Below are 24,992 nucleotides of genomic sequence, written 5' to 3'. Positions count from 1 at the left end.
TCAATAATTCAAGGCCTGAATATTCAGAGTTTCCTTTTTTTTTCTTTCACTTCACCTGAAGTAACACACATGGCAGAGAATCTAATCCAGGTTTAATGTAGAGGAAACTGAAAATGCACATTGCAGTATCAGGACTGCTGTGAGGACTGAAATTCACACTGTCATGTTCTGGAAGGTACTTTATAAATCCCTCTCTCTCGCACTCTTTTTGTATTTCTCTCTGTGGAAGAGGATTTTGTCTGGTAACCATGTGTAGTATTACAGCATTCCACCTCTCCAAAAAAAAAAAAAAAAAAAGTCCTTTGTAAAATCAGTATCTTGGTTTGAGGACCTTGTCTGAAGTAAATGCTTTCTCGAAAAATGAATTGATTTTGATGTGTATGTAAGTATTGATTTGAATAAGTTGACTTGGTCTTGGTATAAGACAGTCATATTATTTGATGTATTATTAAACAAATTTATCATCTATCATACAGATTTTGTTTGATCTCTGTGCATTGTCAGTTGTGAGAACCTGAAAAGGTTCAAATCCATCATCTAGAAAGCCTTTTTTCAAAATCATGATCCAGTTAGCTGGAGTCTATAGCCTATTACGAAGGAGCCCTCATACCTGGTATTCTTTCTCCTATTGTAAGGAATCGAATGTGTTTAGTGCATTTCATCATATGGAGGTGATTGTGGATATGCATGTGGTGTACTGTATCAGCTGTTATTTTCCCGTACAGATATTTTCGCGAATGCGGAAGTCACAGCCATTTTCGCGAGATGTTGTTTTTGCGCGTTGACACCGACGCTATCATTAATGCATTATTAATCTAGCGCAAGGCATTTTCATGTGTTGCTAAATTCGCGATCAAACCTTGATTCATGAAATTCACGAAAATTAAATCCTCGTGGAAAATAACAGCTTATACAGTAATTGCAGACTACATTGAGGACATATTTGATTTCTATTTCATCTTTCAAGTACTTTTGTTCCTTTGAGTTAATCCTGATAGTGGCTGCCGAGTCCAGGAGAGTAAAGATTCAATTTTCGGTTAGATGGTCAAATCCAAGAACGCTAGTGTTCTTCATTCACACAATCAAGTCGGTGTTACTGTGAACTGCAACAGATGGCCAGAATTTAAAGAGAAATGTCCATAATGTTCCCTGGCCAATATAAAACATATTCCTAGCACCCAAGACAAAGTCAGTATGACCATGTGGAATTACACCAAGCTCTTACTTGGAAGTGGCATAGACCACAACTCCGTATATCGGTAATTCATAACTGCTGACATTTGAGCACAGTTTGCAAGTTTGTGAAAGTCTCGGCTGGTCTAAAAGCACATTATTAATCCAATGGAGTCACAAAATTTAGCTCTGAAATCCTGGGGGGGGGGGGGGGGGTGTTCATCTTGTGCTGTTTGTACTAGATGAATGGTAAAACTGTCAGTATGTTCCAACAGAGGATTGACACATTGATATAGTTAATCTTTAGTAGTGTGGAGTTTCTGGAACCTAACCTAAAATGACACTATTTCAAGTATAAAGCTTCTTTACAAAACGCTAGATTTCTCCACTCTTTCTCTGGATGTATTCTTGCATGTCTGTTTGATTCAAATTGCATATCATAGTTCACTTCTATTACTTTCTTCAAGAATGCTACTGAACTTACCCTGTTTTATAGGCTCTGGTGTGTTAGGCAATGGACCAAACTGAAGTGGATCCAAATGATCGCATTAAGATGTATGAGGTCTAATGTATCAACAATGTTGGGTGCAAAATAAAATATTTGATATGAACTGATATAAGTCATACCATTGGGTGTTACATGAATCTGATGTAAGAAAGCAACAGCTTCTTCTGTTTGGTGTGCCCTCTTGTAAGTATGCTACCAAAAGTTTTTGTTTCTGAAGTACTGATGACTCGTTCTGAAAACTAAGTTGTTAGAAAATGAACACAGAGGCATTGTATATTGTCTGCATGGTGAAAAATATCCAAGTTTGCTTCTCAGCAAGGGATAATCTGATTCTGTTGCTGTGATTCCCAATAGCCCAATGTAACCCGTCTTGAAATTGTTTTACAAGTCCCAATTCACCAATTGTGCTTTAAGAGAAACAAATAAACATACTGCATATACAGTACCTACATACACACATACATTGTACTAGCACTTGTAAAGCATCTTTCTATCACTACTTACAAAATGCTGTAACACGACAATCACGCTTGTTCAAACATGACATAGAAGATACTTTCGACACATCCAATCAATGGCAGGTTTCCCAGTGCTGACAAACTTTAGTGGGACAGATCCTCTGTTATGGTGATATACAGAACATACATGTATCTCTCGAAACAGATACATGTAGATGGACAGTTGGATAAATAGACAGATGGATAAATCAATAGATACATGAATAGATAGATGGATAGGTACATTTGTAGATGTAGGTAGGTGGCAGACATAGGTAGATGCCTGTACAGTGCAGTCCTGTTATAACGAAGTCCTTGGGACCAGTGGTTTTCTTTTGTTATATCAAAATTTCGCTATAATTGAACAGTACAGCATATGAAGATACAAAGATTTTGGGACCTGAATCTTTACTTCGTTTTAATGTTATTTTGTTGTAACCGTGTTTGTTATAACAGGAGAGCATTGTAATAGCAATAAGAGCTTTCAAAACAAAAGTAAATACGAATGAGAGTATATCAATGTCGGTCTGAAAAAAGAAAACTTTTATTCTCATTCAGAACAATATTTACAAATCCTGCCTGCAATATCACACTATGTGATGTCAGAATAGTAAACGCGTAGAAAATGTGCGCAAGAAGAGTTGCATTTATGAAGAGAATATTTACACATACAAAAGAAGTTGTGAGTATAAGATAATCATGTCATGAATATTTTCCATAATATTTAACTAAAGAAAAAAAAAAATGAAAATAACACTTCATTCTGTATGTGTATGTAAATTGTCATAATCACACCTCGATATAACTGTATAATTCACATTTGGAGTCTCAAAAACATGAAACAGCACTTGGCACTCTTGACACACAATAACAATACCATCAATAATACAGGAGCGACAGATTAAAGTCAATCAGCTTTTACTCACTGTGTTTGTGTTTTCTAGTTATCAAAACATTGGTGTACAATGATATTAACACCAAAGACACATGGAACCTTTTCACTAACTGTATTACAATGTACTAATTAGGAGCGTGCATTAAAGAGCAACAAAAAGACAACTATGTCTGCAACATCCACACAAATTTTTGTGTAAAACAGAATATTGCACTTTTTTCGAAGTACATGTTCACATACATGTAGACTATAACAAAACAAAGCTAATACAAGTAGCTATATATAATCATACTGAATATACATATAATGAAATATTAACTACAGAATGGGTTGATACCTATATTCAGCCTAGTCAATATGCAAAATGAAACCAATTAAATATATAAAGGAAAGTGCAATGCCCTTGTTTAAAGTAGAAATATATAGAGTATATATTACTGAAAGGAATGAGTCTGTTAAGCAACGAGGAATGATAGAGCGCTGAAAGGAACACAGCGGATGCACAGTCACATCAGCTGGCTCCCAAGAAAATGCCGATGTGAAGACTATGCAAACTCAGAATCTACTCTCTGCATGAGCCCCGCTCAATCCCCTCTCCTCCCCCTCTCCTCTCCTACCCCTCCCCTCTCCTTCCCCTCCCCTCTTCTGGTAAGGAGGGGGTGGGGCGAAGTTCAGGGAATCTACAAACCAATTAATTTATGCCTTGTAAAAGCCACTAAGAAGAGGGTTATGTTAGGGGCCTTTCAACTGACTTTGTACACTTTACTCCCTCCTCCCCTGGTCCATCTCCAAGAAAATCAGTAAATTGCCTCTAGACAAGGGCATTAACAAGCTCCTACTGTCTACTCTGTCTTTCTTGCTCAAAAAAAAAAGGGGGATCAAAATAAATCTATGGAAACAGTAAATATGAAATGCCTCTGCAAACGTATTGTGCACAGTGCTCGAGGCTCATGTCTACCCTGGGAAGAGCAAAAAGTAAGAAAAAAAAATTCAAGTTAATAACTTGTGTTAGTGCCAAGTTGCGATGCGCTACTATGCTTTGGGAAAAGTCTGTTGCATACCCTGAAAGACTAACTCCAGGTTTTTTAAGAGCACACAGTTGTAGAAAAATTTTTATTACCTTTTTGCAAGGCACATCTATCACTCAGCACCTTAAAGGCCTATAGAAATTCTCTCTCCAGTTTATGATTACTGAATTCCTAAAAGGTAATGTACAAATTCAGTACAAAAAACTGTACATGAAAAATATTGCCTTCACTAATACAGAGATCTGTGCCCTTACCTATCATTTCTTTCTCTTTCACACACAGACATAAACAGACAGACAGACACACACAAACACACAGACTCCATTTCTTCTCTGTATCACCATATCACTCAGCCTTTCTCTCTGCTCATTCACTAGTGACCATTATTTGCTAGAAATTCAAGGCAAACATTTGGAACATTGCAAAATGCAGTGTAGACGGATGTGCAAGGCACTTCATACATCCAGAGTGAACCGTGAATACATTTCAGGAAGAAAGACATCTTCATTTCCCCTACATTTCATACTACATTTTGTTGCAAACGACAAGATGAATACACCGTCTCTAAACCAGTTGAATACGAGGTCTAAACAATGTTAAGACAAATCTTGCTGATAGTCATTAAAGCTGATTGAAATTTAAAGTAAAGTGATTCCACCAAAACTCGATAAACCACCTTTCGTCCACATTTCAAAGTCTACAAAGTCTTGCTTAGCTTTAATTTCCATAGTATTTCAGAATACCCAAACCAGAAATTTGATATTCAGCAACTTCATCAGAATTTCATGGTGACAGCTCAAATACTATCTCTAGGCTATTTACAGTACCCGTACCACTTCTTCTGATCCTATGCATGGCAACACTGTCACCAAACTTTTGTTTGAATAGAATGAAGAGTCATAGAGTCCTACCTGTTTGATTTTTTTTTTTTTTTTTTTTTTTTTTGGGGGGGGGGGGCCATTGATTGAAATATCTGATATCATGTCATATTTACCAAATCGCAAGTTCATCTTTGATACTAAAAATATTTCTGCTTTCTGGTGAAATGTTAAAGTACTTTGCCATTAAAATTTGTCTCAGGTTCACAGACAATAGGATTAATCCTGTGAAAAAGTATCAGCCAGGACTAATTCTACCCAAATGGGATGCCACATCAATATCCTAATATGACAAATTTTTGAGAGTCACCTCCAACAGAACTTACGGAACTGATACTCTTGCTTTTAAATCTTCAGTTCAGTCACTCGGGTGTAAGCTATTTCATGTGCTCTGAGAAACATGGCTCCTCCTCTCTAGAATGGTGCACTTTGACATCCATCCCTTCTAGATTTAATCTGGGCAGTGTTTGCTGTTGCACATCTGGGTCCCGTTTCATAAAAGATGTTAGGATGTCAACTCTTGCTGGAATGACAACTTCCCACAGCAAACAGCCAATCAGGAAGCTGGATTCTTGTCGTTACCATGACAATTGTCATTCCAGCAAAGAGTTGTCATCAAATCAACTCTTTATGAAATGGGGCCCTGGACTGTTGCCCCTATACGCCACTGTCTACACAAACACACAAAATGAGGATAGCTATCAAGTACAAGAAACCTGGAAGATATTGTCCAATTGAGCTAATCAACACGGAAATCTTAAAAGGAGATTTATAGTCAAAAGTTGAATATTGATGTTTATCATTGCTAAAATTACTGTTCAGAGGGTCTTTTTTTCTTGTCCTACAGTGGTATTCTGTAATTTTTCCTTTCTTTTGGTTTGACCCATGACTACTTTTGCCATAACCTATCCATCTAAACTAACTTTGCCAGAGTGTATAATTTTTCTCCTATTCAATGTGCTTATTTCACCCATAAACTGTCATGAAACCAATGATATGTGCAAAATAAGAGTTTCAAAATTTCTATCCAATGTGCAAACAGAGAACAGGGTTAGCGTAAACTTGCACATATCTGGTATTTCATGTGTATGCTGCAGGCTACAACACACCATCCAGGTTTAGTCAAAACTTCAAAATGTACTAACTATAGAAAAAAAAAGTGGTCACAACATTGATTCTATTCACTGAATACAATTGCTCATTAACTGCTGATTAAAAATGAAAAAAGAAAGCAATATAATAATGAGAGAAAAGAGTGTATGACATAATAATACAGTGTAAGAATGATCACAGAGCTGATCTTCATCTTCAGTGCCAACAGCATTCAAAGAATATCAGCACATAATGTCACTAAATGAATAGATCTTGAGATGGGGGAACCAAACTACTTGGATATCAACTTTGAATGAAATACTAATATCATCTAGAATACCTATTAAAGTAAATCTTTGGACAGGAAAAATATAAATGAAATGGAACACCACTCCAGAATATGTGAGAGGGTATCGACCCATATTGTTATGCAGCTATACGATTCTGCTTTACTCATTGTATCACCTGGCAAAGCAGCCATAAAGAACAGACAAACACAGTAACTAGGCCAATGGAAGGGCTGAGATTTCATTGGTCTCAATCCATACACTGCCAGTACTAGCAATAGTCAGCAAATTGGTGTCATCACTGAGCACCAGAGACTCTGGTACACACTCTGTTTCAATACAGCAGAAAAGTGTGATAATTTTGATATGTAAGGATTTCCACAGTTCACTTGTACATGTATCAAAATATATGCGCTCTTTCTAGAAAGGCCACACAATCTCACCAAAGAGAAATGGATGGGAAGATCACACTTCTGTTTGCAACTATTTGCAAGAGACTGAATACCATTTTCTAAACTTTGGCAGTATAATATGAATCACAGAGAGAACAACACTGACATCACAATTCAGTAAAAAACATCATCGTGTCCACTTTTGATCACCACTTTTCCATCCATTCTTGGCAAAACCATACCATTTCTGTTCAGGTGACAGAGCATGCTTCTTTGGAGTTCAATACATGCAAAACTACCCCTATCAAACAAACGAAAAATAATTGTTGTAATAACAGAATGAAACAAAAAATCATAAATAATTCCTCTCTACTGGGACAAGCTACTTCTCAGCTTCACTGGTGCCTCGCCTTTTGGAATCTTTCATCTGTTTCCATTTTGCCTGCATTACATCATCTATTGTTTACACATGTCTTTGGGGGATTTCCCATCATCCAGAATGGGGGATTTCCCCATCATCCAGGATAAGGCATGTACACCAGCTGATTCATGTCGGTCGTTTCCTCCTGTCACATGGCACACAGAGCTTTGGCTTTCTTCCCTTTGTGCCAGAATCTGCTCCTTCCAGAATCATGTCAAAATGTTTCTAGCTCCTACGATGTTTCTCTTTTTGCTTCTACATCAGGTTTTATGTGTTGACGTCTTTCTCCTGAATGAAAAGGAAAGCACATGAACACTTACAGAGTAGTGTATATATTGCATAAAGTTTTCAAATTATAAATGACTTTTAAATGGGGGGAAAAAACAAGAATACTTATTGGATAAATAGTTTCTTTGTGTTTTTAGCAATATATACTTTAGCTTGTCATATTACATGGCATCATATTGTACTTTGATTCAACACAGGGGACATTCCATCTTCCTCAGTGTCCCATTCCCCTATAAAACTCAACAGCTTTCTGGACTACGTATTCCACATCAAGAATATCACACACATGAAGAACCACATGAATGCCCAAATATAAAAACAAATAGCAAACTCAAAATATGACACTGACAGAAATGTCTAACAGATTCCACATAGTCAAACATTGATATACTGCACAAGAGGAAATTTTGCATGAGTAATTTTCCCGTGCAGTTGGTTGAAATGAATTTTGCATGTTCTTAATTCCATGGATTCAAAGAGATGAAATATTATTATGTATTACAAGCAAAACATGCATGCCCTTTCATTTTTGCACTTGTTTCATGTCCGGCGAAATGTGTGAAAATTTCCACACTGCAAAAATCTCTACTACATTATTGGGTAGTTTGCAATTGGGCCACTCTGCACTAGTACTGACTTTCAATGAAGCTCACACATGCATGAGACTGTTGATGAGAGGCAGTACTTACGTTCTCGAAGTGGAGGACGATGTCAGAGACGATGAGCTGGAACGGGAACTGGTCGAACTCGTGGATGACGCCGAGCCCTTGCGAGATTCTGAGCAAACGGAACACAACGGCAACACTTTGGGGATCAACCACGATTTGTGACCTAATACTAAACAAGTCATAGCAGACTCTGTAATTAGCATTTTATAACAAATTGGAACAGTTCTCAACACATGGAAACTGTGCTTGGACCTTATCAATCATTCTGTTATTACACAGCCATCCATAAATTACAGCAAATACTGTTTTCAGAAGATATCAATGCCCTAAGAACCTGGGGCAATAATTGCACGTGTGGAACCTTATTGATTCATCATCTACATTTTCATTCACTGTTTACTTTCCTTTCTCACTGGAAAGAGGAAATATATATTAAGATTTGACCACTACTCAAGACAAGCAGGTAAACTGATCATGTGCTGAAAGTAATTACAACACCTTCCCTGATATAGATGAGCTAGTTCCTGGAATCCTAATGTAATGCAACACGTCTCTTTTTCTTTCTTTCTTTTTTCCTTTTTTTTTGGGGGGGGGGGGGCAATGGACGAACAGAATCTACATTAAATATGAATATTGAATATGTGTTAATGAATATATCAAATACTCCACTTTGGTTCTATTCTCGAAAATTTCTTAAGTTCACTGACATCTGCAAATAAACCAAACACTAAAACACTGCCTCCTCGGCCCCCCGTTTACGGAAACGCAAAGCACCATCGTCTCTAAGGAAGGGAATCACAAAGTTTGTTTCTTGAAATGAGGTAATGCTAATAAGTCTCATTCTGCCAATGCTATTCTCTATAATGAAGTTAACCAGATGTGATAGTCTGTCTCAAGTCCCCATTTGCAAATTTTATGCTTACAAAATACATGACACATTCACTTAAAAGAAAAAAAAACTGCCTTGTTTAATACAACTATTCATTCAGTTCACTGTGAGCTGTTGTTTCTCTTTCTCAGTGCAATGTAAGACCATCTTCCTAGGTTGTTGATCGTACCTGACCTCGTCGAGACATGCCCTCCACTGCTGGCCCGCTTGGCAGCACTGCTGGCTGTATGGGACACCACCGAGCTACTGTATTCCACTACTTTATTAGTCCTAGTAACAAAATGAAAAAACAAAACACATTGACAAATTGAACAACGAATACAATGTATATGAATATGTATAAATCAATAGACAGTGTACATGCTCATTCACATAAATGAGTTTGCAGGTTTTATAAGAAATGTAATGAACAGTAGGCAATACAAGAGAGAACAACATGAGGAAACAAAGTGTCAAACAAATTAACCCCCCCCAAAAAAAAAAAAAAAAAAAAGAAAGAAAGAAAAGAAAAGAATCAAAAGCAAAGTCAAGTGATACAGACATGTTTTGCCCTGCAGATTCTACAGGCACATAGTTATTGAATACCAGTATTTACCTTTGAACACTAAATTCCATAGCTTACAATTTTGACTGCTAAATTTCATGAATCAAACAAAACATCCACTCAATTTGGAATTCTGTGAAAGTAATACAACACTGCATTACTGCTGCAAATTTGCTATGTCCATTACAGAGAATTACCATAATCTCTTGATTACAACCATCAAAGAAGAAACAACTAAAAAAAAAATTCTCATATTACTGGAGTCAGACATAACTCTTTGTGTAACATACTACTAATGTGATGTACCTTCAAGGAATAGCATATACTGTAAAAGTGGATATTTTCTCGCGACTGATTTTTTCGCGCTTGACCCAGTAAGAAGAGTTTCGCATGTTTTTAATTTCGCGGAATCAAGACAGCAAGAAGATGAACATATGGCAAGCAAAAATATTTGCGTGCTTTTATTTTCGCGCCAGTATCTGGTTGCACGAAATGCACGAAAATTTCAACACCGTGAAAATTTCCACTTTTACAGCATGTAAAATTTATTCAGGACTTGTTAAAGAAAAAGAAAACAATGTTAGTTTAATTATGTATTTGTACATACATGACCAAGGGGCAAAGCTAGAACACCGGAATTTCAAGCTAACAATGTCATGCTGTTTAATACGAAAAATCAAGCAAACAAAATGGCAATGGATATCAAAGATACCAATGCCGTAAAAACTTTTTGCACAGTTAAATAACTCTGATGCATGATAAAGTCTTGTCAACAAACACAGCAAAGTTCAATCACATCAAACTTGCGACAAGGAGTTGTAATATTTCCTATGTGTAGGTGTAAGTGTGTGTACACATGCTACACATTAGCAGATTGTTGTGAAAATTCTTTGATCCCACTATGATCTCATAGACAACCCATAACCAGACCCCCTAATCTTCCTGACTGAAAAATAGAATGATTTGGCTCAACAGTAGGAAAGAAAGAGCAGTTCCCATAGGAGTGTGTGGTAAAATTATCAAGAAAAATAGGAAACTCCAATTGAAACAAGAGCTGGGAATGGTCAAAGTTCAGATTCTTTCCTCCAAATTACGAATGGTTGGGAGGTGTGCATAACCACTGTAATCATAATTGGTCAAGAGATAACAAAATTCAGTAAGCATTTCAATTCCAGAATGAACTTAGATTTCTTCACAAAATCATTGGATAGAAAAGATAATAAAATGGTGGAAAACAAAAACGATCATTATCAAATTTGCTCAGATAAGGTCAGGAAGGGTTTTCAATTTGTGTGAAGGAGATAAACAATGGCAAAGGGTCACTGAATCTCACAAGGAAAGGTCCCTAATATACTCAAGAATTAATCTGGATACTTGCAGCTCTCTCTTTATTCCAATTGGGACATTTGTTTGTTTGTTTTTCAGTGAGTTTGGTCTGTTTTTCCTATTTCACAAGAAACGGAAGGAAGTGTTGCATATCCACCTAAAACATGCCATGTATCATAACTCAATGTACATGAGTATAGTTTACATGTGAACGAGTGCTCTCAGTGTCAGAAGTAGTAGCAGGATTTTTGACCACCAGTAATTGAATGCTGACAGTTGAACTTGCCTCCATATATATCATTGCCTAATCGTAAAATAATGTCCACATATGCATTAGACACTCACACATACAAATTACATGATCACTTGGCAGTGATATGGAATGACACCTTGTTTGTCACAAGTATGCCAAGTTGTGAGTGCATAACATTCTGACATCATATTGATAGTATATCACTCTCAAACTCACGGCAGAGCGGGAAAAATCAGTGAACTTTGGTGAAAGGAATGTCACTAGCACATCAGAAATGTTGGCAATTGGCCATTATCTTATAGGGAGACACAATTTTGCTATGCTCACAGTTCAGAAAGATTTGCTGGAAATGTTACTAGTCTAAGTGCCGAAAGTCTTTCAGAGCACTTTCAAAATTTTGTTGTAATCAAGATTTCATCTTTGATACAGATCTACACCTCTCCATCAATGAATACAAAAATCTATCTAACTTTAAGTGACAGAAGCATGGAGCTCCATTTTCCTTTCATATTGTAACATTTGCATCATATTTAATTCACTCAGTTCATTACATAAACAAGGAAAAGTAGAAATTACACGGTGCGTAATATATGTCCCCGCCGGAAGTAGCATTTTGTAGCAAAATGTACTATATAGGTCAAAAATCAAGGTCAAAGGTCAAAGAAGTCAAAGGTCAAAATTCTGTGTAGAAGTTCTGAAGCCCTCACCTAGTGCCATCACACAAAGCAAACGGAATCGAAATCGGGTTAGAAATGGCGAAGGAGTAGCATTTTGTAGCCAATGTACAATATAGGTCAAAAATCAAGGTCAAAGGTCAAAGAAGTCAAAGGTCAAAATTCTGTGTACAAGTTTTGAAGCCCTCACCTAGTGCCATCACATAAAGCAAACGGAATCGAAATCGGGTTAGAATTGGCGAAGGAGTAGCATTTTGTAGCCAATGTACAATGTAGGTCAAAAATCAAGGTCAAAGGTCAAAGAAGTCAAAGGTCAAAATTCTGTGCAGAAATTTTGAAGCCCTCACCTAGTGCCATCACATAAAGCAAACGGAATCGAAATCGGGTTAGAAATGGCGAAGGAGTAGCATTTTGTAGCTAATGTACAATATAGGTCAAAAATCAAGGTCAAAGGTCAAAGAAGTCAAAGGTCAAAATTCTGTGTAGAAGTTTTGAAGCCCTCACCTAGTGCCATCACATAAAGCAAACGGAATCGAAATCGGGTTAGAAATGGCGAAGGAGTAGCATTTTGTAGCAAAATGTACAATATAGGTCAAAAATCAAGGTCAAAGGTCAAAGAAGTCAAAGGTCAAAATTCTGTGTAGAAGTTTTGAAGCCCTCACCTAGTGCCATCACATAAAGCAAACGGAATCGAAATCGGGTTAGAAATGGCGAAGGAGTAGCATTTTGTAGCAAAATGTACAATATAGGTCAAAGGTCAAGGTCAAAGGTCATAACTGAAATTCTGTGTAGAAGTTTCAAAGCTCCCATGTAGTGCTATCATATAAAGCAAACAGAATCAAAATTGGCTCATAAATGACAGAGAAGTAGCAAATTGAAGATTTTGATCACACACGGACGCACACACGGACGGACACACGGACGCACGGACACACACACGTACGGAGCCCGTTTCATAGTCCCCTGCTCGAACTCGTTCGGCGGGGACAAAAATGCTCTATAGTTTGAAAACTATAAACTGTTGATTACTGGGTTAAATGATGGTAATTTCATGTTAAAGAACAACAAAACACTAGTTCCTGTGTTACAGGTAACTGGCAAAAGCAAATTTAAAAACAGAACTATATGAGTAGAAGCAAAAAGGGAACGGATAATCAAATTGGTAGCATAGTATGCCAGTGCAGGTGCAATCAATAACACAGTGAGTATGCTTGATGCTGAAAGGCCTCTTCATAGGCCAAACACGAAACCTGTTTGAAGACAATAACACAGCAAGGCAACAACAAAGCTGTGAAGTGGCAAATGCAGGGGAAAAGAATGAAGGGGGGGGGGGGGGAAGGGGTGAAAATGTAGAAACCTTGAGGAGGCATTCCTCATCATCGTAGTGGCAAGCAACCCATCAGAACCAGACCTAGACCGACTGGAGTGGACAAACAGATAGGCCAGCACAAGCAAGCAAGCAAACAAGAAAGTGAGCAATTCAAATGTGGCAGTTGTCAAATCAACACCGCACACGACGGAAGATTGACGTGGGATGTGGGAGGGGATGAGAAGAGGAGGAGGGGGAGAGGGTGGAGGGGGAGAGGGTGGAGAAAACAAAGAGAACACAAACAAACATTGTGAAGTTCACTCAAGCACTATTACAGAGGTTTGAATAACATTTGACATACACAAACTTTCAAGTCAGAGGCAGGCATTTTAAAGTGGATATCAAGAAATCTCATGACTTCTGTTTTTCTCCAAAGTTAAGAAATACCAGACAGAAATCTATAGCTAAGCAAAAAGGTCAGAGTCCATGATTTAATTTTACCCTATACACAATGCGAACCTTCACACTTTAATACACCCACAGTCATGATCCCCAAAATCAATGTGAATCTTACAATTTTTTCCCCTCATTCTCTTCACTATTCTTCAAAGCTAAGCCTATCATGTTGCCCGAAAGCCAGAATTTCTCTTTCAATAAATCTCATGCAAAACAACTTGTATGTTTATTCATGACATCTTAAAAACATCCAAATTCCAATTCATTTCTGCTAACTACCATGACAATTGGTCAGCAAGACATGAGCAACATAGTGTAAACCATGCTGTTGTAGTCAGTCACCTTTTCATGCCAGTACAGCTGAGACTTGGGCCAAAACTATTATTCTTCTTGCTCAAAAACTTAAGACTGAACAGATAGCACTACAGAGGGAAAAACAAAGTAATCACCAAGCATGCAATTTCATTCAAGACTTGGTGGTACCACAGTAAGCATTGTCTTGCATTGATGAATATTACACTGTGTGCACTATGAAGTAGAAAGGGTTCATAAATTTTACATGTCACATTAATCATGTTGGCTTTCCTCAAGCCATCGCCAGAAATCTCATCTCAATCTTTTTTTCTATATAAAGTCACTACATAATCCAAGTCCTCCACACAGTTAACACACACACAAAGGCAAAATCATATTGTTGCTTAGAATACCTTGTTACTTTTCTTGTGTCAATGGCCATAAGCTTTGATACAGCTTGCACAAAATTGCACATATTTCCAGTTTGGCAACCAGAAGGGAACATGATGCTCTTGCTTTATACATATTCTTGAACTTTCCATGAATTTTCAAACATTTCAGCATGTCAGCATACCCAATTATTTGCCTCTTCTGTTAGTGTGTATATCCATTCTTCAATACTGTATAAGCTGTTATTTTCACATACAGATATTTTTACAAATGAGCAGGTCACAGACATTTTTGTGAGATACCAGTACTGTTTTTGTGAATTGACACCGAGGCTATTAAGGGCACTAGTAGCCTAGTGCATGGTGACATTGGCAACATTTTCACGTGTTGTTAAATTCACAGTCCGACAGTGATTTGGGAAATTTGCGAAAATTAAAGTCTTACAAAAATAACGGCTTATACAGTATACAAGTCATGCTGGAGGTATTGTGATGCCAATGAATCATCAATTACAGCCATAATCGGTCCATTTTTTATTCTAGTCTACTATCTGGAGCTAAATCTGCTTGCCATGCTCTAATCCCCTGTAATGGCATCGTCATCATCGTCATCATCATCATCACCATCATCATAATTGACCTTTCCTCACCTGATATTGGTCTTGACGTTGTTGTTGGCCTCCCGCTGCAGGGGCGACGTCTTCCCCGCCCGGCTGCTCCTTGATGGGGGCGCAGAGGAGGCCTGCTCTGCCGCCGCAGTGCTCTTCTGGGCCTTCTGGGCCTTGTGAGATGCAGCTGAATGGCACACAACAGAATAGATGGGGGAACAGAAATGGGGGCATTAGAAAAAGGTTATCTCATGTAGCATGGTGTGATGGCACTAACTAGCACTTCAGAATGGATTCATTGTGAGTGTGCAAATGGTCAGCAGCAAACTACAAAAAGGGGAGTGGTAAGACAGGAGGTATACAAAATTACTGTGTACATCTTTCCATGGGGGAGGGGGGGGGATGTTTCATAAAACTGTTCGTAAAGTTACAAACAACTTATGAGCGACTGGTGATCAGTTGTGATGTGCTATACTTACCAGACTTTCAATAATTCAGCACGTAATTCAGCACGTAATTCAGCTCGTAAGCTGTTCATAACTTTACGAACAGCTTTATAAAACAGGGCCAAGTACAGCTACCTCATATATACCTTCAGAAGTCATCAACAGCATAATTCCTCAATCTACACTTTCAAAAAAATAACAAAATGTAGCTATAAAAAAAAAAAGAGAGGAGAATATGGAATGCATAAATATTACTATACTATTTTAGGGAATTATGCTCCCTAGCGTGTCTACTACCCTTCCTCCTTATTAAGACTTTGACTACATCACTGACACAATTATCTCTTTTTTTTAATATTTTGGTCACCTAAATACATCAAGAAATGAGAGGTTTATGATTCATTTGCCAAATTGAAATGAATTTCAACATACAACAGAATCTTGGAAGTCAGTGATGCAATGTCCAGAAATGAAATTGTTGCTGCACTGACAATCCCATTTTAGTTGCTTGTACAACGCTGTAGTTTACATCCGATAGACTGGTTGATGTTAAATGTTATCATGGCCCGTATCTTCCTTCTTCCGTACTTGTCATTTTTATATTCATTATGTACATGCATGGCTGCCAACATTCCCATATCAAAGCTGGGGAGGTTCTAGAGACAGATTAGGGAGATGCTTGTGTATGGCATGCATCTCAACAGGCTAAAAATATCTCTCAAACTGAGGGAGACTTTAACTTTCTCTTGTTAACAAAATGATGAAATATCAAAGACAAAGTTTTCAGGAGCCACCTGTAGATTAGAGGAGGCTTGAAAGCTCTGTGGATGATGTTAGATGATTGTTGTTTTTTTTTTCTTCTTCTGTTTTAGAACTTGTAGACAAACAACGAACATATAAGAAAAATATGAGGGCAATTAAACTAAACGGAATCATGAGGAATGATCAACATCTGCCAAATGATGTCATGAAATATACTTGTACATTTTCATTCATACACATAATGAACTGAAACAACTACATGAGAATACATTAGGAAACTACTAGGAACATCTTGGAAAATTTCCATGGAATATGTGAAGCACATGACAATATACATTCTAATAGTCGATTCTAGTGTTCATGAAAATATTGAAATTACAAAAGCAATGTCCTCATAATAAACATCATGAAAGTAGAATGCGCCTAACAAAATATTGAAAATTGGGATAAAACGTTCCTGTTCGTTTTTCCTTTTCTCTCTTTTTTTGTAGACAAAATATTGACACAACTGTCTACATATAGGTTTCAATCAACAGACACACTGAAATGTAAAAATGCTCCTTTGCCCGTCCTTTATATTTCTATGAAATTTTATGTGTGCAGAAACTGACGTGTAAATCTGAATTCAGTCAGCATCACAGTTTGATAAGGAGGACAATTAAATTTTATTTCCCTCTCATATCACAAGATATTTCACGTAGAAGTACATGCTAGGATTATATGATTCTTACACTGAGTCACGATCATTAGATGCTATAAATCAATGAATCTTAGACTGAATTATGATCATTATGTGGATATTTTATGAACTGTGATTCACAGGGTGCATCTGATAGCTATATGATAGAGATATTTGTACAATTACAACAATAAACGAAAATAATCCAATACAAATTGCAAAGCATGCACATGCAAACACTAGAACTCATCTGTAGGACTGTGCATCTGTGTATGTGTGTGTGTGAGAGAGAGAAAGATAGAGAGTGTGCAGGTTGTGCAAGTATGGAAGCGCCTTTGATAAATAATATGAAGGGTGAGTCTACAAAAATAAAATAAAACCAAAAAAAAAAAAGAGAGAAAATGAAAATGCCTAATTTCCTTTTTATTTTTCCCTCGCGTGACGTAAATTACTCTACATTATCATTCAGTTTCATGAGAATATTTGTGAAATGTCCAATGTCAGCTATAACACATTGGTCATATTGTTATCATTCCGGGCAGCAAGCTTTTGACCACAAAGAGAGCTAGGTCTGCCCGTATAATCTTTAAAAACTCTTGAGACTTGTTTCTCCGACATAGCAAAATGCTAACCTTTGAATTCTTAACTTTGATTGAATTTCTTGTGCGATACACATTGCTCTGTCATTGCCTTTGCTTCTCACAGAGATAAACAAGATAAAGGTATCTGAAACTTTCAAGAATATCACAAAACTATAGAAACATTCTTTGGTAACACACACAAAAATAGACTGCACTACAGGTAATACATTAGATGTGACAAATATCTGAAATGTGACAAGGTTCTGAATGAAGTTAATATCAAACATTAATACAAATGAAATATTTCTCAAGGTGAAAAAATGAACAAGTAAGAGGAGGACACGTGAGAAGTTTAAAGGGGGAAGTAACTTACTTTTTCCTGCTTTAAACCAACCAACCAAGTGGGAAAGAGACAAAGTCAGGTATTAATACAGGTTGTACATACAAAGGTCAACAAACCACCTCAGATTTTTTCAAGTGCATGCTGGTAGCTGATAGTAGACTTTTGAAAAAGTTTATTACTAACATATCTTAAAAATGTATTACTAACATATCTTAAAAATTTATTACTAACATATCTTGCCCACATGAAGTCAATTCTATAGCAGCCTCAACGCATGACTGCAGCACCATCTGTGTAATGTTGTACCAAGAATTGTAAGAGAGGTTTAGATTTTCACGACGCGAATGTTCAGAGGATAAAACCTGTTCTGCACAAGCGCAAACTTGCTTATCAAAATCGATCTTGCGCTGTCTGAGTTTTCACGGTCTGTTCTGGGCCATCTTAGCATCCGCTCAAATTCACGACACAGAGAGGTGCTTGATGCAATGACCATATGGGGGCGCCATTTTACTTTGTAGAGGCTGCGTCTTCGTGTAATCTTAAGCTATTTTGCAACACAACGCAGAGAGAAAGGAGAACGGCCATTGCAATTGTCGTCTAAACGTCCACGTCCCAAATCTAAAGCTCCCCATTGATGTTTACTGATAACCTTTTATACACTACAGATCAGATTTTAAACATCATAAACTTTCAGATCCTTTTTCACATGAATTATTGGATAACATGCTAATTACTTCAGTTACTTTACTTGACTTGAATTACTCTACTTCAAAAATTACCTTGCTTCAGCTCTCGTTGGTTTAAAAAAAAAACAACAACTTCCCCTTTACACTGTATTGAGATCTCAAACCTTACCTCCCTGACATCATATTTACAGTGTGAAAAAACATTAGTTATTACATAAAATACATAAAAGCACAAGCAATGAATGGTTTTATTCCTTATACATGTATGCATTCATAGACAAGATTTGTGCTTAATGGTGTTTCTATGGGCTTACTCACAGGAAAGGCTATTAGATATTTCCTACCCACTGGCATATAATTTTCTAGTCTACATATAAGATTCAGAAAGCCCCCTCTGTAGGCCATTGATAGTAAAAGGCACTAGAACGAAGAGACCCCTACCTCTCATGGCAGTGTGCATAGGGGGCCCATTGGGTGAGGATGAGCCACGGGTACGGGAGGACAGGCTAGCTTGTCTACCACTGCTGCTTTTAGCCACTGCAAACAGGAGGAGGAGGAGGAAGAAGAAGGGGGGGAAGAGGAGAGAGATACACACTCACAGCACACCCCATGCATTGTTACTACATAGTATGATTAGAAACCATCAGCTTCCGGGACCAATCTGCGCATAGTTCACCCAAAGACAAGAGAGCCATGAGAATCATCATACATTTTGGACAAACAAGACGTGAGAATACAAGCATATTCTCAATTTCATCCCTCCGTCACCAAAATACTATAAAGGAAGAGAAATGGAAGAAAATTGCTATGAGTCTACCAAATGGGAGTGTATGGTATTGTATCACTCATGTCACCTCTCTAACCACTAACTTTATGAGGGTTACATGCACAGAAAGGTCCAATGGCCTGCAGAGCCTCACAACACTGCAGCAACCATGGAATGAGAAGCACTTTCATTTCCAGTCTAACTGTTTCACTACAAACTTACCCAATAAACAGTAAGCATGTCACTAGAGTAACTGACTTCTCAGAAGGGAACTACTAATAGAATACAAGATTTCCCTGGCTTTTCTATGAACACTTGCCTTTGCTGAAAGCAGTAAAACTAATTGTATTCCAACTGGAGGTATGGGAGCCATGGAAACTAAAAACTATTCTAAAATCTGTGTTTTATGAACATTTTGGTGGCTTTCTGCACTGCCATCAACAAATGAGAATCTTGCAAATTCACAAATACAACCCCACATATATTTCCAATTCAGATTTGCATAATTTTGCGGGTCAATTTTTGTAGAGAAAAAGCTTTAAGTTTCAATCAGCCATCTCTGCAGGCTAATTCACCTCTCTAGAAATATGAACATCATCTCTAAAGTTGAGTTATATGGCTGGAGATATTCAGTCTATATGATAAAATCTGCCCTAAAGGAACAATGAATAAGTTTCTTCTAACTTGTGAAAATGAAATAAGTCTTATCTAATCTTAAGAGAAAATAAAAACAATTCAGAATTAGAAGTCAGATAAGTATAGTCAGATAAGTATAATCAGTGTAAGCATATCATAAAAATTCATGCAACATGCAAGATTCGAAAGACTTCATTAAATCAACCTTGTTATGGTCACCATATGATTTATGATTACACAAAGAGTTGTACATGAGATCAAACAGGTATAGAAAACAAAGGTTAATCTATCAGATATGTTCTGTAGCATTGAAGAAACTAAAGGACTTATTCATTACAGATTATTTCTAAATCTATCCAGCTTTGTGGCACTTGCCATACCTCATCAAAAGAGGCAGTATTCTAGCTTGCTTGAAGTACATGACAACTCATGAGAAGAGCAGACTATATTGTGAACTGCTATCAAATCACAGACTTCATTTCTAGAGTCTGCACTACATAACTATTGGATCAATTTTAGTAATCAGTCATTGCTAATTAACTGACTGCGCTTTTCCTAAAGTAGTGGCTAAAGTTTCATTCAACAAGCTCTGGTCTAGCTGTCATTTTCTACAAGTTCCTTGAGAGAAAGTACACAATTTCACCATGTCATCGTTGAGAGCCAGAAGGTCGTGAAGCTATTCAACATTGTTGCCTTTCAGCTTTTCAACTGATAACAAGCAAAATACGCCATATGGGCAATTCCGCAGTTAGGTGGACATGACATGGATAAAAGAAATGTGCCTCTTTATCTTACTCTTTAATCTAGGTATCAACTAATGCCATGGATGTTCACCAATCATTAAGGTCTTTCAAATTCAGTAGATTTTATCTTTCGTATTGATTGATTTCGCAAGATCTAAAACCATCATTTAAAATGTACATGTGGGACTGGGGATGCTGAAATTCACTTAAATGCAAATTACAGTGGGTTCCTTCGAAATTTTTTCCTCAAAGTTTTGCTAAAGGGTAAAAGATAAATACATTTAAATACTCCGGAAGTCATGTGACATTTTGTCAATTACAAAAGGGTGAAATGACCTGCGGAATTACTCCGGACAAATGTAACGTTACTAACCGTAACGTTACTAACCATGCTTTTGGGGGTCTAGCTAAGAAATTATTGGTCGAACTGCTAAAAAACATTGTGTGAACATTTGTCATGATGCAATAATTGAAATTAATGCAACACTTTGTTTGAAGTAACTTGAATTTTTGCACACTTTTTGTTACAAGACATTGATTTTTTTGTCATGTCCTTTTTTCGTAACGTTACTAACCAGCCCTTTAAGTTGCCATAGCAATGCTATTATTTCTTGGATTGTATTCATTCTTTTCTGTATCATAAACCTGGGAATGATGAACATGTTTTTGACATAATTTTGGCTTGAAATGAATAAATGGTAATTTAGTAGTAAAAACAAATATCTAAATTTGTTCAAATGTAACGTTACTAACCGCGGAATTGCCCATATGTAGAAAACAATACTCTAGATTGTACAGGTCAACACTTGCTTTCAAATGTATCACAGCAAAGGAGAAGAGTTAAAAAAGGATTATTGAAAAAGTATGATCCATTCACAAAGCAATCTTGTATCTCTGCAACCCAAGACTCACCTTTCCTAGATGAGTTGGTTGATGGGGAGGAGGTGGACGCTGAGGAGGAGGAGTTTGCCAGGCTCGGTGAGCCCCTGTCCACTTTTGTCTCCTTCTCCAGCTTCTTCTTCTCCGAGTGTCGGGTGGAGCCCTTCTCCTTCGATCCTTTCTCCATCCCGTCATCGGCATTCCTCTTCTCCGCCTCGATCATGGACCGCTCCTCCGCCTCCTTCTTCCGGTCTTGCAGGTCATCGTCGTAGTACTGAGACATGCTGCTTAGCTGAAAATTAATTATGATTGGGTTTAAATACAGTATGCAAAACCTTAAGAACACCATTTGAACACAAAGACCACCTCTCAGTAAAGGTCACTCGACATGACACTCACAGACAGGTACAGTGTATGGGTGTATATCTATATGTGCAAACACATCGACTGCCAAATTTACCAGCAAATATTACAACAACATGACACCACGCTGTCACTTCAATCTCAACTGAATTCACTGTGAAAAAAATAATACTATATACCTATTGAAAACAGAGGTGAGATGAATGTTTGTCATATTTACACCACCTTTTGCACCACTGACTTATGAAAATATAAAGTTAACATTACTGAATATTGAGCTATTCAACTGCTTTTGCCTGATTCCGTTTGGTGTAATCTCTTTTTCATGCTTTAGTTAGAATATCACCTTTTTGAATTTAGAGCGATGGGACTAAATACGTTTTGATCTATCATTACTACCACAACCCAACTACAAAGTCATACAGAAATATAATATCAAAACTGCTTGACAGAGACTACTCACAGACTACACACCGAGCATCTCATCACACATGGCCTTACAATCTCAACAACACACTTATTGATGCAGGAATTAAACAACTTACTGATTCAACCTGAACCTGTATCCTGTCCAATTCAAAGACAGCCTGTAAAGAGAATAGGCAAAGACAGACTTTCAATTAACTCCGTTGCATTGCTGATATAGTGTACTCCCGTTATAATGAACACAGTTACAACAAAATTTCATTACAAAGTAAAAATTCAGGTTCCAAAGTCATGTTTATATCCTTTATATACTTTATAAGTTGGCTTTAACAAAATTTACATATAATGAAAGAAAACTGCTGGTTCTGAGGACTTTGTTATAACAGGAGTGGCCTGTACCAGTAATCAAAAGTTCCCCCCTATTCATATCTGCATGGGTACCTGTAAAGAGGATTTGTAGACATAAACAGGGAAATAAAACCTTAAAAAAAACATAAGTTGAACAAAATTAATGCCTTAAGAACCTTTGGGAGAGTGGCAGTAGAAAAATAATGGAGAGAGAATCTTTGACAATGTGAGTAATTTCATCTTTGCAAACATTTACTTTAATCACAGCGCGATATACTAAGTTATTACAAATGTAAGATATCAGTGAAAGAGTTTATTGAATTATTGCAATATAGCATAACTTCTCAAATTTCAATATCTGTCACATATCACATGCATGACACAAATTGCAACCCTAAAATACTACTCCTTTGCCTTGCAAACTTTGTGGCACATGTTTAAAGAATGATTAATCGCGCTCTTGTATAAAAATTGCCTTTCCCCCATGGCTTAGATGTCTAGTTTGTTTGTTTGTCTGCCTGTTTGCTGGTTTGTTCATACATTTGTGGGGCACAAGTTGAGGGCAGTAACACTTGTATCAGAAAGTGTATCTACAGTATGTAAAAGCAAGGCACTACGAGTTGGAGCAGTTTGTTATGCACCATACATATTTCTTTATTTTTCTCCTTTTTTTTTTCTTGAGAAGAGGAAGGGCACAAGGAGCATGTGGGGAGAGAAGATGAGAAAGATTGAAGGAGATAGTATTAGCGGAAAGAAAAAGGAGTAAAACTTGGCTGCTGGGTAAGAAGGTGAGCTGGCTTCCTCCACCTGTCTGATGGCAGCATCAACATCCTTGTCCTTCTCAGATGACAGCAGCTTCCTGACCACCATCTCCAGGGCCTGCAAGTTCTCCCGGTCTCCGGGGAGCTTCATCTGATGCTTGATCAACGGCAGGATGGTGCACATCCGTAACCTAGGTAACCAAAGGAGGATGGGTGGGGGAGGGGGGCAAAAAATGAGAACAGATCGTTAGTGCTCCTGAAACAGCACATGAATTGTTGTGGAGGAGTCTTTTCAGAAGTATTTGGATGGTGGCCATCTCTGCTTTTTTTTTTCTTTTGAGGAGAAGGGGAAAAGCCAAGCACAGAATATTGAGTCATAGAAAGAAATGAACAGAAATTGAGCTATTGTGCATCATCCTTGTGTATTACTCTATAGAAGTCACATTTAGACAGGCTGATTTGCAACAGCAAGTTTACAATTTACCATAAATGTTTGTGGGTGTGTTTTTGTGCAGCACAAGCACAAGTGAGATAACACAATTTCAGCTGCACACACAACATGGTATCTGTTACACACAGCCTGTGATAACATTATTTCAGGTGCAAACACTATTATGGCGTCTGCTATAAATACATATAGAGGAAGTCTGCCTTGGGCAGCATGTATTAATTTCAATTTGTTTTGTCAATTTTTCCGCTGCTACAGAATTATGTTCTTTCTTGAAGGGTGATATCAGTAAAAATACAAGATCGCATTGCTAACCAGTCATATGTCAATCCTGAGATGAGGCACCCAGTATATGATTAATCTCAAACACAGAACTTTCTTCTGTCCATGGAGTCTAGTCTTGGAGAATCTAGACAAAGGGTTACATGGGGTGTAACAAGTTTCATAGAGGGTATCATGTCCTTCCTCTGACCACGCCTAGTGACAATAGGAATCCTCATCACTTTGACTCACCTGATGTTGGGGACTGGGTCTGACGCAAGGTCCATGAGAGGTTCCATGAAGAACTCCTTGAAGAACGCCTTGGAGAACATCTCCATGACGATGACGCAGACGTCGATGAATAACTTGCGGTAGCGACTGCTCTTACTCCTACAGCACTCTGCAAAGGTGCAAGAAGACACGTGGCAAGCTTAGCAATGACTAGTTGACATAATCATGTCAGATGAGACTCGGCTACAACACTGACAGTGAAATGACAAACATACAAAACCCCCAAATTGGAAATTCTGAGCACCTTGAACCGAGTCATATCAACCACGGGTAGTTATCATACTGATACACATATTCCTCAAGTTAAGTTGTCTTCATACTCCTTCTTTACCTGTCTGTCACAATGATTCATGATTTTCTGTATTGAACTGAGGTGCAATACTTCACTAAAAGAGGTAAACAATGATTGGCTTCAATTCCACTTACACACGAGCAAATTTCGTCAATGTTTTATTGCAAATGGCCACTGCCACCATCAATGGCACAAGTCCATATTCATTCAGATGGAACTTACCTTGTATTAGCCTGTTGCACATGTCCTGCCTGTGATCCAGTTTTCGGCAGTTTCTCATGAAAACGCATAACGTCCTGGCTGCGGCGTGCTGAATTGGCAAGGCCCACTGCAAGTTTGCACATTTCATATATGAAAATTAATTGATGCCATCAGAAAAATTTTAATAAGGAAGGCATTCAATAACAATGCA

At 37.6% G+C, this 24,992-nt stretch overlaps 1 protein-coding gene across 1 annotated transcript in view; it reads right to left on the bottom strand.

Annotated features, from left to right (window-relative positions):
* Window positions 1–7,161: 7,161 nt before the first annotated feature.
* LOC139731539 (serine/threonine-protein phosphatase 4 regulatory subunit 4-like) overlaps window positions 7,162–24,992 on the bottom strand; it is a 75,812-nt gene continuing 57,981 nt past the window's right edge. Inside the window, exons 17-26 of the mRNA XM_071642422.1 lie at window positions 24,803–24,908; window positions 24,250–24,397; window positions 23,335–23,479; window positions 22,299–22,340; window positions 21,424–21,682; window positions 18,802–18,903; window positions 14,912–15,056; window positions 9,186–9,286; window positions 8,149–8,236; window positions 7,162–7,459 (exon numbers count right to left, since the gene is read on the bottom strand). Of these exons, the coding sequence (XP_071498523.1) occupies window positions 7,432–7,459; window positions 8,149–8,236; window positions 9,186–9,286; window positions 14,912–15,056; window positions 18,802–18,903; window positions 21,424–21,682; window positions 22,299–22,340; window positions 23,335–23,479; window positions 24,250–24,397; window positions 24,803–24,908 (1,164 nt within the window). The 3' untranslated portion in view covers window positions 7,162–7,431. The remainder of the gene's footprint in view (window positions 7,460–8,148; window positions 8,237–9,185; window positions 9,287–14,911; window positions 15,057–18,801; window positions 18,904–21,423; window positions 21,683–22,298; window positions 22,341–23,334; window positions 23,480–24,249; window positions 24,398–24,802; window positions 24,909–24,992) is intronic.

This window comes from Diadema antillarum, unplaced genomic scaffold, assembly GCF_040938485.1.
Source record: "Diadema antillarum isolate AM-2024a unplaced genomic scaffold, OU_Dant_1.0 seq00000377_RagTag, whole genome shotgun sequence".
NCBI lineage: Eukaryota > Metazoa > Echinodermata > Echinoidea > Diadematoida > Diadematidae > Diadema > Diadema antillarum.
This window is presented reverse-complemented; position numbering and strand designations above follow the sequence as displayed.